We start from the raw sequence: 19,471 nt of genomic DNA on the forward strand, positions 1-19,471 counted from the left end.
TCTGAGGTGTGGCAGTGAGCTGAGGTTAGGGTCAGAAAACTCGCCAGCATGAATGCTGCTCAAGGCCAGTGCATAGGAACTGTGGCTGGGACTGAAAAGAAAAGACACCCACTAGGGTGCAGGTGGTCATAATCTGGAAAGTTTTTTCCTCCAGTGCCTGGGGGTTCACTGAAAACAAACCTACTCACGAGTACAATTGAAATTTAATGGGAAGTAGTCCTTGGTGGGGGAAGGGGTAGGGTAAATGCCACTGGATGTCCGCTGCATGCATTTCTGGCCGCCGAGCCACAGGAGCAAGAAAAGAACCAGAGCACATTAGGACTAGAAATCGGAGCCATTTCCTCTGCTGTGGCCCTCCAGTGCCCTCTATCCACGAGGCTTAATAAGGTGTCAGCTGCAAATGGGGAATGCTGTCTGTCCCACAGCTGGCTGTGAAGAGGATTTGGGAAGCTGAGGCGATAGGTTACTGACGTATCAAGCTTGCCAAATACCCTTTTTTTTTGTTTAGTTCCTTCAATAGCTCCCTGCTACCACAGTTAAAGTTGTTATGTAGCCTGTATACTTGGACCCTTGGCACCTTTGTGAGCAAGTAGTAGAACTTATTGCATGTTTTTAAGAGGATATAACTTCTCCTCTGATATTTAGAAAGGAAAATACCTTTGCACTTAGGAAGATTTCTAAGAAATGTTGGGAAATGTCATGATAATTGTTTTTCCTAAATATTTATGTACATGAGTAATTAAAAGTACATAAAAAGGTAATCTGAAAATCTTGTATGTAAGAAGTTAATGCTTCCAAACAGGAAGATAAACTTTTAATACAAGATTGACATCAGAAATGAGTGAGCATGAGAGGTTATGAAATAAAAGAAGAAAAAATTGTTTGTATTATCTTTAGAATAGCAGAACACCAGACCTGTATTATTTTTCTTCCTTCTTTTGTCACTCAGGACAGTGAACTAATGAATTCATATATCTTCATTTATGGCTTCTCTGGAAGGCAGTAAAGGACAATTTTAATCCTGAAGGAGTTGAAAGGTGTTAGGAGAAACAAAGCAAGTACATTTTTTGTTGGGGGAGATACTTAATTCAGCTAAATGAACAGGCAGTTAAGAGTAAAAGAACTAAGTGACAGACAGTGAAGGGGTACAGGAGCAGCATAAATATGGCCTTTGCTTTAAGGGAGTTTATAATCCTACTGAAAAGACAAGTTTCATGCCTAAAACACAAGTAACCATACCGGAAGATTCCAGATGAATGCTGGGAACCCAGAGAAGGTAGCAGTTATTGTAGACCCAGTGGTTATGGAAGGCTTTATATAGTGAAGATATTTTGAGCAGGTTTGAGGATTCCAAGTAGGCCTTCTTCAGTTAGAAGAGTGTAAGGCATTCTTAATGGTTCAAATGTTATAAGCAAATAAAAGGAAAATGAACATGGCTCATGAGGCCAGGAACTAAGTCTAATTCATTGCCCTGTCTTTCTGACTAGTTCTGTGCCTGGCACATAGGTGGATATTTCTTGGCTGAGTAAATAAACTCTGTAATTAAGCCAGTGTGCTGGATCTGATATTTGACAACAGTGAACATTGGGAAATACAATTAGAAAGTTGCACTGATTTCAGTTAGGGAGGATATTGAAAGCCTGTGATGATTTAGGCTTGTTTGTTTAGGGTCCTGGGGAACTGCTATGGACTGTTGACTGGAGGTGCAGAAGAAGATGGTGTAGACAGTGAACCTGGTTGGAAGGAGGGTGGTTGGGGGTAACCCTGCTAAGGTCAAGAGACTTCTGCAGGGACCCGGCATTAGGAGTTAGTGACATGGACTGACATGGAGGCCATAGAAGTAGAAAGGGGAGAAATGAGCTAAGAGACATTTGAAGAAAGAATTGATACAGTAGAATATGAAAAGGAATGTAGGGTATGAGTCAAATCTTGCTTCAAATTTGTAATCACAGTTGTCCTTTCTAGGAAAAGGGGAAGTCAAGGAATTTGAATGGAGTCAGAGGAAGCATTTGGGAGGGAGGGCTAGGCCCTTGGTCTTTCCAAAGAATAGCATACCATGACTTTTTATGATTAAATTTTCACCTGCACTTTGTGGTACATCTCATGGTCAATCAGACACAGAATCTTGATGTGCTGTGCCTAACAGATTTTGTTTCAAAGAAAATCATGCTTGTTACAGTAGGATTTATCTTACCTTGCCTTTATGCTTATTTTCTACTCTTACACAGCCCATATGCAAACTAAAGAGCAGCTATAAAAGTCTGGCAAAATCTTTTCATGTTTCCAAAAAGAGTCCTGAGCTTTGTGTTTCAGCCTTGTCTCATTAGAAGAAAAGAAAGCGGCTAGAAACACATTCCCTACATCTAATTCTAATCACCATTAGGGAATTAGCTTTTTTAGTTGAGCTTTTCTAGCAACTACCTGTGGCAAAGGTCTTAGGTAGCTATACTCCCTCAGGTACGGCTTTATAATGCTAGGAGGCAGGTGTAGGTGCTATCAGATGTCCTGAGTTCTTCAATGCCTCTGTTCTTTATTTTCTTTGTATACAGAGTAAAATAAAGAAACGTTCCTGGGTTCTTCACGAGTGTTTGGAAAGAGTTCCTGAAAATGTGGATGCTGCAAAGGAACTGCTTCAATATGGATTAAAAGGCACAGACCTGGAGGCTCTGTTAGCAATAGGGAAGGGAGCAGATGATGGCAGGTTGGTAACAAAGATATGGATTCAAGAGTAAAGGTGACTTTAAGCTGAGATTGGAAAGGGTAAACTGTTCTTTATTTAGATTATTCTGTAATGAAGCAGTTGCTTTTGGCCAGTGCTCACTTATCTGAGTTTGCAGCTTTTAAGTTAAATATGTTTACATATATACCTTGATGCTAAGAATAAATTCTACAAATATTTATTGGATGTTGGCTGTTTCTAAGCTTTAGGCTTAAGACATATACCTGGGTGTGCCTGTTAGTCAGGTGAACCACCTTCTTTTTTCATGCATCTTCTTTATCTGTAGCATCAGAAAATTACTTTGAGTGATTAAATTATGTATCTTGTGAAATCATCTCATAAACTTTTAAGCACCATATATATGTTTGTTAATAATCATAATAAAGTTATTTGATAAGAGCTATTGCTATCAGACTTTTGAAACCTTGAGATATAAATGTGCTTGTGGGATTCACATATAAATCAGGTATAAAAACCAAATGACTAATCATATCTGACTTGATTGTCTATAGTTCATGATTCATGATCAAAACAGAAACAGTTTCTGTGATATGACTGCCCTTGCATTGTTCACCATGTAAGAATTTGTTCACTATGTAAGAACTTGTTCATTATGCTTCAGAAGACTGGAGACTGTTGAAAGGTAGGCTTGGAGTTGATTAATGATTGTGCATTCAGTCCTCTATACAGACTTTTATTGTTGTTAACAACCATTTGATCAATAAATAAGAGCAGTGACTCTCAGCACCACTCTTGCGTTCTTAAGCCTTGAGTCCCCTGGCTGGTCCTTTCAGGTCTTGATATCTCATCGCGTCTCCTCCCTTATCTGCAGGTTAGAGGCAGGGAGGGACCAACATGTGCTAAAATATTTGATAAATAAAAAAATGCAAATGAGACTGACACTTACTACCATTTTAAAAACCTTAAACAGAAGTGATTCAAATAGTAAACTCTGGACATTTTCTTCATAAGCTGTTTCACATTGGGTGAATATAACCTCATATGTTTGTTTCCCTATGTAGTTTTCATTTTCTTGATTTTTAAAATTTCTCTATGTGATGAATACAGATGACTTTGCTCATCTTGTGGGTATAATGAGTGACTCACTTTGCTTATAGTAGCAAAAGCTTTCTTCGAAATCATGGGTTGTTTCTGTGGAAATCACCTGAATAATAAAATGAAAGAGGAAAGCAGCATTTCAAAAAAATTAGATTTGGGTTTTTTCTTACAGATTTACATTACCTGGTGACATCGACATAGACAGTATCTCCTATGAAGATCTTTCACCACCTGATGAAGAGCCTGCTGAGAATAAAAAGAAGGAACTCAAGAAGAGGCAAAAACTACTTAAATTAGTGAACTTTTCAAAGTAAATGACTTACTACTAGTAATTTAAAAAAATAACTAGTCATTTAAGTGTGTTCTTTACTAGGGCTAATTGTTCTGAATTATTTCAGCAACTTAAATGCATTTAGTATTAACTTAACCTTGTGCTTTTGTGTATTTTTCCATGAGTTTTGGGCTCCATAGAAAGTTGATTATTTTTATTCTATTTTAGTTCTTAGAGAAATGTGTATCTGTGTAAATGTAAGTGGCCTAATACAGTTACTCAAACACAGGTTAACACTGGAACAGAAGGAACTTTGCCGCTGTAGACTGAAGTTATTAACGTACTTAGATCGGCTGGCAACATATGAGGTGAGTAGTTTTTATCAGACCAGTTATGTTTGTTTGATCTACCGTCGTGAATGTTGCGGCTGCCCTAATATCTGAAGTTCACTTTAAAACTATTTACATGGGAAATTTATTTGTTACAGAAGCAAGTGCTCTTGTATGTCAGTGGCTCGTGGAAAGCCAGAGGTTGTTTTGTTGGTCTCGGGAACAGAAATGCCTTATCCATTTTAGAGTATCTATGTTTCTTTCATTTATGATCTTTTGTACTTAAATTTATTTAACACTTTGATTTTAAGGTGATGGCATCTCCAGTATGAGATTTCAGCATGCACTGGGTTTTAATAATCCTAATATGAAGATTTCTGACTAGTTTTATTTTAATGATTTGTTAGTGGGTTGAATTTAGTTGGTTGGAATTTGATCCTAATCGTGGCCAAAATTAGGTATTTCAACTTAAAAAAGTATACTTCATATTTGTTTCTTCAGGGACGCATGCACAGCTGTTGTCCTCATGTTGGGCATTTTAGTAGCACAGTTTAGATATTATTAAAGATGTGAGAAACATTTCAGTAAAGATACATAGTTTCATTGCTTTTTCACATGACCCTCAAGCTGAAGTTCACCAAGATTTAATATAAATTTCTAACCTTTAAAGTTTGACTTGGCTTGCAGGTTCCTTCCTGAATCTGTGTTACACCTCCCTTCTGTGGGTGTCCTCTCTTGGCTCCTGGTACTGGCACACAGTAGGCAGTCAGTAAATGTCACGTCTCATAGTATCATGCCTACCCCAGAATAACAGGTGTTCAGTACTCCTAATGCCCGCAGGCAAATCCAATAGCGTTTGAGTCGCACCTTCTAACCTAGTAGAAATGTTTTCAAACAAAATACTAGTGACTAAAGAGGGTTATTTTTGTCGTTGCTAGAAAACATGATAGTGATCTGTCATTTCATACAGACAAGCTATAGAAAATTCCTAATAGTTTTATCTGTAGGTACAACTAGTTTGACTGTTGGATGGTCATATTACTTCAAAGCATATCCTTTACTATGTCTCAAGTTCTGTGGTATTTTGAGGTAATACATAAAAGCATATTGTGAACTGCAGAAATCAGTAAGAGATCGTTTATTTTACATTATTAGCCTTCATTTTACTAAGTTTTACTGATGAGATCTTAAAAAGAGGTTCCATAGAATGTTTAGAGTTTGTCCAGTTAATTTTCTTTCATTATCCTTTAGTTAATTGAATTGCCTTTTTCCGTTTGACAGTAAAAGTACATTTATTATTACATGGTAATAGTGGTGTTTAAAGTATTCGTTAAGCCCACTTTTTTTTGGAATTTAGCTAAGCTTTTGAAAAGTAGATGAAGTTGATGAATTTGACTATTAAAACTTAAAAATGAAGATATTCAGATGTAATAGCTAACCTGCTAGATAGTGGTAAAGATAGGCATTGCATTTTAATCAGGGCCTACCTTATTTTATTAATTTTCTGATAAAATTAGATAAAAATAGATTCATTTAAATTTTACAAAAGTATCTGCTTTATGCCAGGTATTATGCCAGAACAAGGAACAGTTTTCCTGGGAGTCCTCATTCTGTAGGCAATAAGTGATGATAATGGACATAAGAAAAATTGACGAGGGAGCATAATGGCGCAAAACATTACATTTTTCCTGGGGATGTCTGAGAAGGCTCCACAGACGAAGTTGTATTTCAACTAGTGCTTAAAAAGAAGGAAAGCAGATTTAGGGGGGCTAGGGAGTGCCATGAGGGGGACACGAGAATGGAGGCTCCCTAAATGCGTAGACATTTTGTCTTGTTTGCAGCTTGGTCCCCAGATTTCAAAATCATACCTGGCTCATTGAGGAGCTCAGTAAATATTTGGTGAAGGAGTCGATAGGTAAGAGAGTATCTTAAGAGACATCAACATGTTTGTTGAGGATTTACTATCTGTCAGCCAATGTCATACATACTTAATCGAGATTATTTACCAGCAGTCCTTTGAGGCAGGCAGGCACTATTGTCCTTCAATTTTATTCATAAATAAAATTTGTGAAAACTGAGGCTTAGAGAAGGTAGTTTGTCTGAATAAATAGGAAGCAAGAACTCATACCTACGTGTCAGATTCAGTAGCCTATGCTGATAATCAGCACACTGTATGAAGAGAGGCCTAGTGGTGTAAAAGAAGGTGGTGTGTCCCTGACAGTGAGCTGGTCAGGACAGCTGCACTGTAGGGAGTCTGAGGTGGGTACACAAAATATAGGCAGGAGAGAGAGTTAGGATAGTTTCTGGCCATATTTGGAAAGGTCTGTGCTGTGAAGGAGCTGAACTGAATTGTCAGAGGTTGAATGAGTTTAGGAAAGAAGGCGAATTGGGTAAGTGGAAGCAGTGGCTTTGGGCAGCTGTTAAGGAAGTTTTATTGTGACTGGGAGCAGAGAAGAAGGTGGTACAGATTATATGAGATTTAAGAATTATGTTTTTAATAGAAGGTAGAAGAAATATTGTTTATATCTAATGGGAATGAACAAGTAGAAGATGAGGAGGAATTGAACAGAAAAGAGGAGATAATGGCATGAGTGTAGAAAGGGAGGAGATGGGATCCAGATCACAAGTGGAGTTTTGAGGATCTTTTAGGAGCTTTATTACTGTGCTGTTTATTTATAGATATGTTTTTATACATATAGATATGTTTTTCTGTTGTAATGTAAGGAAGGAAAATAATACTGCTATGGATACGGCTATATATATAGTTTTAGTAGGTTGGAAAATTAGGGACTTCGTATCTAATAGTGAAAAATATATATGAAGCAAGGTTTTCAGCTGAGAATGGGGGGCAAGGGTACAGGGTGTTGGAGGTCTGGAAAGAATGAAAGAGTTGTGGAAAAGTTCCTAACAGAACAGGGAAGAAAACTTTGTAGGGAAATATAGTAGCATTAGCGACAGCATTAGTGTTTATTTGAATTTTGTTGTCTTGAACTGATCAATTTTTAAGCTTTTTATTGTAAAAAATTTGAATGTACTCATTGCCCAGCTTCAGCCATCTGCCGATCTTATGTCATTTATTCTCTACCTTCCTACTCCTGCCTTTTGTTTCACTTAGGTATTTTAGAGCAAATCATAGGCATATTATCATTTTACCAACAAATACTTAAGTATATATCTATAATTGACAGAGACTTAAAAAAATAACCACAATAACACTATTATTTCTAAGAAAATTAGTAATATTTCCCTAATATCTTCTGATTTCTACTTCATGTTCAGACTTTCTAGGTTGCCTCACAGATGTTTTTTTTTACATTTGGGTCATTTGAATCAGGATCCAAACATTGTCCAGATAATGAAATTAACATGAGAGCTGTCAGCTCAGTTTTGTGATACTTCTTCAGTGACATCCAGTAACTTGTAATCAGGTTTCATAGTTGGGTTTGACTAGAGGTGAGATTTTCACAGGTGAGTGGGATAAAGGGAAAACAAAAGATTGAAGAAATCACTTCAGAATGGTGGGCCGGGGACTTTAAGCTGGTTACAAGGGGTGAGAGGCTCTGAGGAAAGATAGAAGGTGAAGAAAGAAGTAGGGTCTGGATTGGATGCCTCAGTGAGATTGAGGAATTGTTGGAATGCTACGAACTTGAAATGTGTGGAGAATAGGGGTAGTTGGGCACGAGCCCCGGTACCTGACATTGAGATGTCCCAGAGAATGCCTTCTTGGTGATGATAATGGTCCAGGGTGTGGTGATAGGATGTGTGACTGAGATGAAATAAAGGAAGTGATTGTTGTGGATGTGGAGTCCAGGAACTAAGAACATTTCTGAAATGCTTGCTTTCTGGTTCCCGTGAGTATGCACTATTTTTTTTTTTTCTTTCTCTGGCTGCTCTTCCATCTACTTTTCAGATAAAGATTCCTTTTTCCGTGCTAATCCTTTAAATAATGTTGTTCCTCAAGGTTACTTTCATTCTTCTTAATCTCCCTTCAAATAATATTCACTTCTCTTTTACTAACTCTGTGTCATATATCTAACTCTTGTGTTATTGCAGACCCCCTGACCTGTACACCTGCTGGCCCGCATTTAGATGTGCATGCTTGCAAGGGAGCTTCTCAACTTCCCACCCACTCTCTCTCACCTCCTGCAAGCTGCCTCATTCTTCTCTCTTCCCTATTTCAATAAATCAGTCAACAAACATTTATTTGTTCTTTATTATGTCAAAGGCAGTGTAATAGGTATCTGGAGTTCAGCATTAAACATAATGGGAGGACATGAGCCCTAATTCATATGCTGTGGTGGAGAGAAACACACCTGTAGTTGTCATGGCTAACTCCTATTTGTTTTGATTTTTTAAATTAAAGTATCATTAATCTATAATCTTATGAAGGTTTCACATGAACAACATTGTGTTTTGAACATTCACCCATATTACCAAGTCTTCACCGCTTCCCCCCCCCCAACAATTGCAGTCATTGTCTATCAGCATAGTAAGATACTATAGAGTCATTACTTATCCTCTCTGTGCTGTATTGACTTCTCCAGAACCTACCTATGTTGTGCTTGCGAATTATAGTGCCCCTTAATCCCCTTCTCCCTCTCTCCCACCCACCCTCCCCAACCCTTCCCTTTGACAACCGCTAGTCCCTTCTTGGAGTCTGTGAGTCTGCTGCTGTTTTGTTCCTTCAGTTTTGCGTTGTTGTTATACTCCAAAAACAGGTGAAATCATTTGGTATTTGTCTTTTTCCACCTGGCTTATTTCACTGAGCATAATACCCTCTTAACTCCTTCCATGTTGTTGCAAATGGTAGGATTTGTTTTCTTTTTACAGCTGAATAATATTTCATTGTGTATATGTACCACCTCTTTATCCATTCATCTACTGATGGACACTTAGATTGCTTCCATATCTTGGCTGTTGTGACTAGTGCTGCGATAAACATAGGGGTGCATCTGTCTGTTCTGTGTCCAGTTTTGCCAACATCAGTGTTGAAGAGGCTGTTATTTCCCCATTGTATATCCATTGCTCCTTTATCATGTATTAATTGGCCATATATGTGTGGTTTTATTTCTTCTTTGGAGAAGTGTCTGTTCAGATTCTCTGCCCATTTATTAATCGAGTTATTTGTTTTTTGGGTGTTGAGGTGTGTGAGCTCTTTATATATTTTGAATGTTAACCCCTTATCAGATAAGTCATTTACAAATATGTTCTCCCAGACTGTAGGATGCATTTTTTGTTCTGCTGATGGTGTCCTTTGCTGTACACAAGCTTTTTAGTTTGATATAGTCCCATTTGTTCATTTTTGCTTTTGTTTCCCTTGCCTGAGATGTGTTCAGGAAAAAGATGCTCATGTTTATATTCAAGAGAGTTTTGCCTGTTTCTTCTATGAGTTTTTTGGTTTCATGACTTACATTCAGGTCTTTGATCCATTTTGAGTTTACTTTTGTGTATGGAGTCAGACCGTACTACAGTTTCATTCTCTTACATGTAGCTGTCCAGTTTTGCCAACACCCGCTGTTGAAGAGACTGTCATTTCCCCATTGTATATCCATGGTCCCTTTATCATATATTAATTGACCATATATGTTTGGGTTTATATCTGGGCTCTCTATTCTGTTCCACTGGTCTATGGGTCTGTTCTTGTGATTTTTGTCCTTTTTGTTGATGTGCTGTATGATGTTGATTTTCAAATACTGTATCATCCTTGCATCCCTGGAATAAATCCCACATGGTCATGATGGATGATCTTTTTTATGTATTTTTGAATTCAGTTTGCTAATATTTTGTTGATGATTTTTGCATCTGTGTTCGCCAGGGATAATGTAATTTTCTTATGGTGTCATTGTCTAGTTTTGGCATTAGAGTGATGCTGGCCTCATATAATGAGTTTGGAAGTATTCCCTCCTCTTCTACTTTTTAGAAAAATTTAAGGATGGTGGGTATTAACTTTTCTTTAAATGTTGATAACATTCAGCCATGAAGCCATCTGGGCCATGGGTTTCATTCTTAGGTAGTTTTTTGATTACCAGCTCAATTTTAGTGCTAGTTATTGGTCTGTTCAGATTTTCTGTTTCTTCCTGGGTCAGTCTTAGAAGGTTGTATTATTCTAGAAAGTTGTCTATTTTTTCTACATTATCCAATTTTTGGAATATAGGTTTTCATAGTATTCTCTAATAATTCTTTGTATTTCTGTGGTGTCCATAGTGATTTTTCCTTTCCCATTTATGATTTTGTGTATGTGTGTACACTTTCTCTTTTTCTTGATAAGTCTGTTTAGGGATTTATCTATTTTGTTTATTTTCTCAAAGAAAAAGCTCCTGGCTTCATTGATTCTTTCTATTGTTTCCTTCTTCCCTATTTTAATTATTTCTGCTCTGATCTTTATTATGTCCCTCTTTGTACTGACCTTGGGCCTCATTTGTTCTTCTTTTTCTAATTTCATTAATTGTGAGTTTAGACTGTTCATTTGGGATGGTTCTTGATTTTTGAGGTAAGCTTGTGTTGCTGTAGTACTTTCCTCTTAGAACTGCCTTCACTGGACCCCACAGGTTTTAGGCTGTTGAGTTGCTGTTGTTTTCTGTTGTCTTCATATGCTGCTACATACCGCAGTGGGGGGCCTCGGGGCTTTGTTGCCAGCCAAGATAGATGGAGTGTCTGAAGCTCCTGACAGTTCCCAATCTGCTGGGCTCAGCATACCAGGATGGTTTTGTCCACCTAACCTTTTTCCTGAGCATCAAACTCTGTGTAATCTTTGTCCCTGTAGTGCCCCTCTTGCTGCTGGGCAGTCTTTCAAACTACCTGCCTTTCTTTTGTCCCGGGGGGGCCGTTTGTGCGTACCTCTTTGCCACAAGCAGCTGGGATCTCAGTCTCTGAGTATTCCACCCATCTTTGCTCTCTAAGCCCACCAATCTCCAGAGCACCATGTAATGCATGTTCGTGCTCCTGGAGCAGATCTCCAGGGGTGGGTTTTTAGGAGTCCTGGGTTTCTGCTCTCTCGCTGCTCCACGTGTCTGCCTCCTGCCTGTGGGCTGGGGTAGGCGGAGGGTTTGGGTTCTGCCAGATCGCTGCTTTGCTATTTTACTCTTTTTGGTGAGGTCCTCTCTTTTCCCCTTATCTAGGAGGTCTGTTCTGCTGTTTTGGGGTCAGTTTTTCAGAATTAGTTGTATTTGGTGTATTTTTGTGTTTTATGTGATTATGGAAGGAGGTTTCTGCCTCACTTCTCACATCGCCATCTTTTTTTCCTTCCCCCTTCTATTTGTTTTTTATGTTTCAACTTCATTGAAGGCTTTCCTGTCCTCCCAGACCCAGCATTGGCACCCGTCTTTTGTGTTTCCCTTTATCTGTTCCTATTTGCTTGTTTGCCTTCCCTGATTTTTAAAGTACGTGGAGAGCAAGGAAAGTGGTTGGTTATTGTATCACCACTACCTGTCACAGTGCCCCTGGCAAGTAGTAGACATTCAATAAATATTTGTTGAATGAATGAGTGGGTTAGTCTGTGTTTTACATGGATCATTCCAGCAGCAGTAAAGTTAATCTATAAGTTCTCATACAGATGTGGTAGCCATGTGTAAATATTGCTTATTTGTTTTTACCAAGTGGTGGATTTTGGTTGTCCTGCTGTAATTAATGTAGTTTTTACTGCCTTTTTCACTTCTGGAATTCTTTTTAATTACTAGTATTTGTAATTATAGCCATTTTCAAAATAAAGGGAAGAATACAGAGGAAGTGCTTTAATTATCATTGATAGTTTAATTATTTCCCTTATTTATTTAGGGAGGCAGAGTTGTAAAGGTTTTTGATATTTTCTTGTCACCCATATTTAAAAGCTGTTTCATTGAATAACTGTTTCCCCTCAGGAAATCCTAGGAGTGCCTCATGCATCTGATCAGAGATATGATGCTGAATTCTTTAAGAAGTTCAGAAATCAGAATATTGTTCTCTCAGCAAGAACCTATGCTCGGGTAATTTCTTCTTTTGCAAATAAAATAATTATAGCGTTTATACTTTCTTAATCTTTTCACCATGCAGTTAATGTTATTGCATGCACATAAAATCATTTCCTTTTGTTTGTGTGGTAATATTAATAGATATAGTAAAACAGAATCATATTTTTAAGAACTTTTATTAATCATTCTGAGTTTTAAAAATGCTTTTTGTAGCATTAGATTGAGAAATGTGCTACACACTAGGAAGAATCAGGAATGTTGCAAAGTACTTTATATCAGAACTGCATATAAAAGGTAATTTAAAATTTTTGAATGTTATCCTACAAGTCAAAGTTTACATTGGAAACTTACCCCTTGCCTTTTGCACAGGAAAGTAATGTACAAGCCCTAGAGATTCTTTTCACTTATCATGGATCAGACCTGCTTCCTCACCGCCTTGCAATTCTCTCCAACTTCCCAGAGACCACTTCTCCTCATGAATATTCTCTTCTGCTGCCCGAGGCTTGGTAAGTGACTATGTTAACAGCATTTCACCTTTTCTGTGAATAACAACAATTTTTTGTTTCATGCTGAATAACCTAAATTTAAAAAAATTTAAAATCTTATCTATTTAAACTTTTTTCTGATGATAAAATTATTTCTAACTTTTAAATGATCTTGAAGTCAAAATAATGTCTGTCGTAACAGTATTACCTTAACTTCATGATTTACCCCTTCAGAATTTGAGCTTACTCATCTTTAAAATGAGTTGGTAGTCCCAAGCTTGCTTGTTCACATTGTATAGTTTTAATAACAGGTGAATTGATACGTATAAAATCTGCTTATAAACTGTAAAGGGTTATGACACTTTTGATTGAAATTGTTACACACTTTAGCTACAGGCAGCTTAACAATGTTAAGGGCTCTTCCTGGAATTCCGGGTGTCCGGCTTCCCCATTCCTCCCTTGCTGCCTCCACGCAGTATCACATTTGTAGGCTTAGGTATTAATGATGACAACCATAATTTATAGAGTATAAATTTACTTTGTGATTTGGCATATGCTCATATCTGATCTCCCAACACTTCTGTATTATCCCTGTTATTATAGAAAGCTGAATTTAGTGGTATGTTAAATTCCATATAGTACAGCCAGGGTTTGAACCTCTATTTATTTAGAGTTGTAGATAGGAGTGTTAAAATTCAAGTTTTAAACTCATTTTGCACTACTTTTAGTACTAAAAAGTAAGTCTTTGTTATGGTAAAAGTGACCAAAAAGAAAAAGCTTGGAATGTCTTTTTCATTTTCAAATAATTTCTTTTAGCTCTTTATAGTGATATGTAGAATATATTTTGTTAATATGTATTCGTAAACATTTCAGAATATCTTTTCTTGTTTGTAGCTTCTTTGTAAAATAGATCTAATCTGAATGAAATGACTTTGTAAAATAGATCTAATCTGAATGAAATGAGTTTCTACTGTGAATTGTTAGTATAGAGAAAAGGGCCACTGTCACAAAGTTTTTCTTAAGGGTCATATCTCCTTAGATTTGAGTGCATTTATTGTTACTGTCTTGTGGTGATTGCTTAGACATTTGATTTTCTGAAATTTCAGAATTGGTTTGCAAAACAGTTTTACAGTATCCAATGAATATTATCTTTGAGTGACTTGCAGTCCTTTTATGGAGCCTGCCATAATGATTTAAATTATGATAAATACTTTAGGTATACTATATTACAGCAGAGGGCAATTAGAAGATTATCTGGAATAATGGTTTTGGAATATGCTGCTTACAGTTTGGAAAGACTGGTTTCTTATGAGTCATTAAACACATTGAGAAAATAGATTTCTTTTTTTAATCTTTTTTTCTTTGAGTATATTTCTGCTTTAGTTAGAAAGCATAGGAAAGAACAGTAAGTTTCAATAGTAACATCTCTAACTCCTTCTAATATGTGACTGCAAAGCAAAACCACAATTGCTTCAGGTATAGCCTCTTCTAGGAGGTTTTCCGTAACTTGCTCCTTTCCTTATGTTCTCATAATTCTTTGTTCCTTCTTGTAGTATACTATTTTTTACATTCTATTTTAGTAAGGCATTTTTATTTCTGTCTTTCTCCCTCTTGTTCCCTTCATCAGAAAACATCCAACGTTAAGCCTGAAGCTAACTCTAAAAGGCCAAGACAATCTCTTCTTTATTTTTGGATCTGCAGGGCCTAGGGTGGTGCTTGGGTTCTCTAAGAATGCTTATCAGTCGATCAGTTAGATCTGTCTTGTGCCCAGTTAACAAAGGGATTAAAGGATGTCCTGTGGAGTGTGTAGGGGATACTTTCACTTGTTATGGGAGGTGCCCTGGGGGAGTGTTTCACCAAGGCTCTCATGGTCTTAAAGAGTCTGTATTTTAGCCCATAGTTAAGGTCTGTACTTGTTTATTCAAAGTTTTATTCTAATGTTGATCAGTAAGATACATATTTATAGAAATTATTTACTTTTTGAGGAAATGTATTCTTTTTGAATACTTGGTATTTATTTTCAAATTACTTAGAAGCATTAGGTCACAGTGTCCGATTTGTTAGGACGTGAATGCTTTTCTCCATTTAACCCATGCTGAGCACCTTCCATGTGCCTGGAAAGATGGTAGGGATTTCAAAATGAGTAAAACAGAGTTCCTCTTCACGAGTTATCAGGTATGTTTTATGAACTGACTGAAATTCCCCCTTACGATGTCGTGCCTTCCAACTGAGGAAGAAATTAGAGCTGAAAAAATTCTTGATAAATCTCCAGCCTTTTCTGCTTTCCCGTCTTTTCTCAGTTGCAGTGTTTGGAAACTGGTAAAATGATCTCGCCACTTCCTCCTTTGCTGTCTGGTACACTCCGAGTTTTGCTATGAGAATGTGTGTTGCTCAGAGGCAGTGTCTGTGTTTCATCCTGCTTTATCTTTTCTTCATCCCTTTGACTTGTATTTCGCAAAATAATAATGGATTTTTAATAATCTGCTGAATTGATTTGAAACAAGTCACTAAACTCTAAATGTATGACTTCCAAAAGGCACAATGGCTGGTGACTCTGCCCGCCCTTTGGCTTGTGTTAGGACAGTTGCGTGCTATCTGGTGAATATGCCATGCTTGCCCCCACCATAGGACTTTTGAGGTTAGTCTGCCCCCCGCCTGGTGCGCCCTTCTCTCTGATCTTCATGTGCCTGGGCCTCTTCCTTCTTCAGAATCTCTATGCCAAAGTTCCCTCTTCTCAAAGGCCTTCCCTGTCTGTTCTTTCTCAAATAGCCTTCAGCCCTCCCACTGTTCGCCCTTACCGATTTTTTTCTCTTAGTAGCACTTAACCTCTGACGTAGCGTACAGCTATTTGCCCTTTCCACTCTATCTGATCTTCGTTGACCATGCTATTTGTAATTTTTACAATTTACCATTAAGTTTATAATTTAAAACCTCTTTTTCTGCTTTATTTTTTTCTTAGCATTTATCACTGTCTACCTTAGTTTGCTGTCTATGTATTTATCTTGTTTATTGTCTGTTTCCTCTTCTAAAATGTCACTTCCTATAGGAGGGGGATTTTTGCATGTTTTCTTCCCTTCCTTACCCTTTCACTTAGAATAGTACCTGTCACATTGTAGGCACTCTCTAAAGACTTGTTGAATGAATAAAAAATCCATAAGGGAAGGACCTTGTGTCTTCTTCACTAATGTAGCCTTAGTACTTGGAAGAGTGAGTGGTACAAAGCAGTAACTCAGTGAGTTGTTTTGAATAAATGAATGTACGTGGAAGGGTAAGTGGGGTTTTACCTTTTAAAGTTCTTAGTGCATAGTATTTTGGAAGGCAATAGTAAATTACACCAACAAGGTGATCTTTTACCTACTGTTTTGAGATCCCATAGACAGAACGTTTTCCTTGGCATTTAACCAAAGTTTGATTAACCAATTTTGATTGAACCAAATGTGATGATCATGATTTCCGGGAAACTTCTATGGTATGTGCAATTTCTGTGTTTTATACTACTGTCATTGTTAAATTGTGTATTTGACATTGATGAAATGTGACCAAGTTTTGTAATACTTTGAAATTACATTTTCTGTTATAGGTGATACACAGCTTATTAATTACCTATCTTTAGGTTGTCATTGCTATCAGATGTTTACACTTTATATTCTATGACTTCTAGAGCACAAAGGTGGCATTTCTTACTGTCTTTATTAGTTTCCACAATTTCTGGTACTAGAAGTTTTTTTTTTTGACTTGACATTTTTGGTGCTTATAGCGCATTTCATAAAGATTATCTAGATTTTTCATTTATGCCTCTCTTCCTGTTATAAAACCTTTCCAGAATGACCGAAGCAGTCTACTTTAAAAGGTTGTATTTTAAACAGTGGTCTGTTGAAGTCATATAGCATAGGGATCCAAGTTGCCTCATTGGTGTTTTTGTGTAAGTTTCTTAACTGCACCTCAGTCTTCTCACCTGTCAAATGGGGATGGTTATAACACATAGCATTGTGAGAATGATTAATGAGTTAGCATATATAAAACACTGAGAACAGTGCTTGGCACCAAGTGAGTGCTGCTTAAGTGTTAGCAGTTGTTATTAATGCAGAATCCCATACTTGAGCCTTGGCCTTACATGCTTCCTACACTTACTGCTTTAAACTTCTTATTAGAGTAATTTTACAATTACAGAGAGGTTGAAAAGATAATACAGAGTTCCTGTATACCCTTCACCCAACTTCCCTTTCTTTCTTACATAATCATAGCATATTTGTCAAAACTAAGAAATCATCACAGAGTGTCAGTTCTGCTGTATGCGGCATACATATTCCCAAGAATCACCACACTAGGCAGATCTGTGCAGCAGAAACCACAGGAACTTCCCTTTCTTTCTTACATAATCATAGCATATTTGTCAAAACTAAGAAATCATCACAGAGTGTCAGTTCTGCTGTATGTGGCATACATATTCCCAAGAATCACCACACTAGGCAGATCTGTGCAGCAGAAACCACAGGGCTCGTGGGAGAGGTGGGATGAGGGGCCCAGCACTCAAAAACTGTGTTTGGTGAGACAATTAGAACCTAATAAAAATCATAACAAAATTTTGCATGTGTTACAGATAAGAAACACACAAATACTAAAATAAAACATGGCACTTAGCTTGAAAAAGACCTGAAAACTGCTTTGCTTGTAAAGTGGGTCAGGAAGATTGCAGCTTGTATGTTACTTGGGGTTGGAGGAAGTGATTAGAGGTGTGCTGGGAAGTTGGGACCCCAGGTGTGGACAGGAGCGGCTCCTTCACACCCCGAAACTGTGGTTGCTCGTGGTGTTTGGGCAGTTTGGTTTGGTTCAGTTGGGTGCGGTTTTCTGTGCTCACCTAATGTTTCTCTCGGGTGAATTGTGTGACAGCAAGTGCAAAAATTGTGTGTGCTCAAGTTTTCCCTAATATGCTAACTCATTGGAACAAATCTGATTTCAAAAAAGCAGAACTGACTTGTACAGTACTTTTAATTGAACTACAGATTTGGTTGTAACCAGTTTTTCTAATGTCCTTTATCTTTTCTAGTATCCCTTTCAGAACACCACATTACATTTAGATTTATTTACTTTTAATATATTGAAATAAACTGTGTTGTTCAGTATCTGTCAGCTAACAAATTTCTTTGGTGCATATATTTGCTAGACAATGAAAACTGATACTTCTATTAATATTCCTGGATTATTTTGAGAATCAACAAGGAAAGAATAAATTATTTAGTGTATTTTTTGATAGTACAATATACAGAATATTCTATAGTATAAGTGGCAACACTTTGTTGGTGGAAATAGAATATCCAACACACCTCATTGTCATCATCCTAGAAAATCTGTTACTATGGTAACGTGGCAGTTTGTTTGCTTATAAATATATAAGTTTAGTTAGATGAGTTGATTGAAAGTTTGACTGTGAAAAGCATGCCTGCCGTAACATGCAGATGACCTGTGCTTCTGTGAACAAGGAAAATGTGTTTTAGATGTTTCAATTTTTTTCCCCTGAATTTGTGATTGTATGAATTATTTGTTGACTTCTAATCATTCTCTCCCTTTAGTTCCATAGCAATTCATGTGATACGTCATTAAGTCTAAAAATAAAAAGTAGTTAAGTGAAAAATTTTAAGTCACTAGTTATTTTGTCACATGGATGTCCATCCTATGTCAGTGTATACCTGGCTGTTCAGAAACTGCTATTTTCTTAGAGCCTGAAAAGCACTTTGACCTGCCTTCATTTAATAACAGCCTTTCAAAGCAGTATGATAAATTGTCCGACAAACCAGTTGGCAGAAGCATTCCTCCCTGCGATCTGCAGAGCCAGGACCTCTGTGCTGTGTGGACTTTAACTCATGTGTTTGCCCCTGGCGTTTTCCTCCCTTGCTAATCCTAGATGATTCCTACTGTTCTCATCCCTTAATCCCTTTGGGGCTCTCTGACCCACCCGAATGCAAGAGAAAATCCAGAGTTCCCGGGAACTTCTCACCATTCCCATTTTTCACTGGAAAGTGTCATTGGGTAAATAAATTTTAAATCTTTTTCTCCCCAAATTTTAAATCTAGTTTCTCACCCCAAAACTAGAATGCCTCTGGGTGAACAATGTGGAGAATATGCTTTTCTGTTTTGAGATTGCTGGTATCCTGTGGCAAGTTTATGACTTATTTATAGCACCTATTTCATAATGAAGTGCTATTAATATAGTGATGCATGCAGAAGTAGTTTAAATAACTGTTGAATGAATAAATGGTAGTTATGTAAAAAATTTAGAAAATAGAAGGGATTGGTGTGGCAAAGTAGATAAAATGCAGTCAGAATCCTTTTTGAAGTGAAATCTGTAAAGGATACCTACCTTTGACTTTTCAGGCTGCAATGGAGGTGGTTGACTGTTGTATTTTCCTGAAATCCTATTCTTCTGTGCATTTGTAAATCATATTTCTGGCTTTGCGTATTTTTTACTGTGTTACATGTAGGGACCACTCAGACCATTTGGCCATGATATACTTTTTATTTTATTAAAACAATTTTTTTAATTGTGGAAAGCATGTGCCAAATTAACCATTTTAACGCTATTCAGTGTGTAGTTCAGTAATATTAAGTACATTCACTTTGTTGTGCAGCCAATTTCCAGAACTCATCTTGTGAAACTGAAAGTC

General features: G+C 37.2%; 1 protein-coding gene across 3 annotated transcripts in view; it reads left to right on the forward strand.

Annotated features, from left to right (window-relative positions):
• NBAS (NBAS subunit of NRZ tethering complex) overlaps positions 1–19,471 on the forward strand; it is a 345,656-nt gene that overhangs the window by 83,747 nt on the left and 242,438 nt on the right. For all 3 annotated transcript variants that reach the window (XM_057497443.1, XM_057497442.1, XM_036881629.2), the window contains exons 17-21: positions 2,550–2,701; positions 3,951–4,088; positions 4,339–4,417; positions 12,235–12,339; positions 12,694–12,830. In XM_057497443.1, coding sequence (XP_057353426.1) covers positions 2,550–2,701; positions 3,951–4,088; positions 4,339–4,417; positions 12,235–12,339; positions 12,694–12,830 — 611 coding nt within the window. The remainder of the gene's footprint in view (positions 1–2,549; positions 2,702–3,950; positions 4,089–4,338; positions 4,418–12,234; positions 12,340–12,693; positions 12,831–19,471) is intronic.

The sequence above is a fragment of the Manis pentadactyla genome, chromosome 2 (genome assembly GCF_030020395.1).
Source record: "Manis pentadactyla isolate mManPen7 chromosome 2, mManPen7.hap1, whole genome shotgun sequence".
Taxonomy (NCBI): Eukaryota; Metazoa; Chordata; class Mammalia; order Pholidota; family Manidae; genus Manis; species Manis pentadactyla.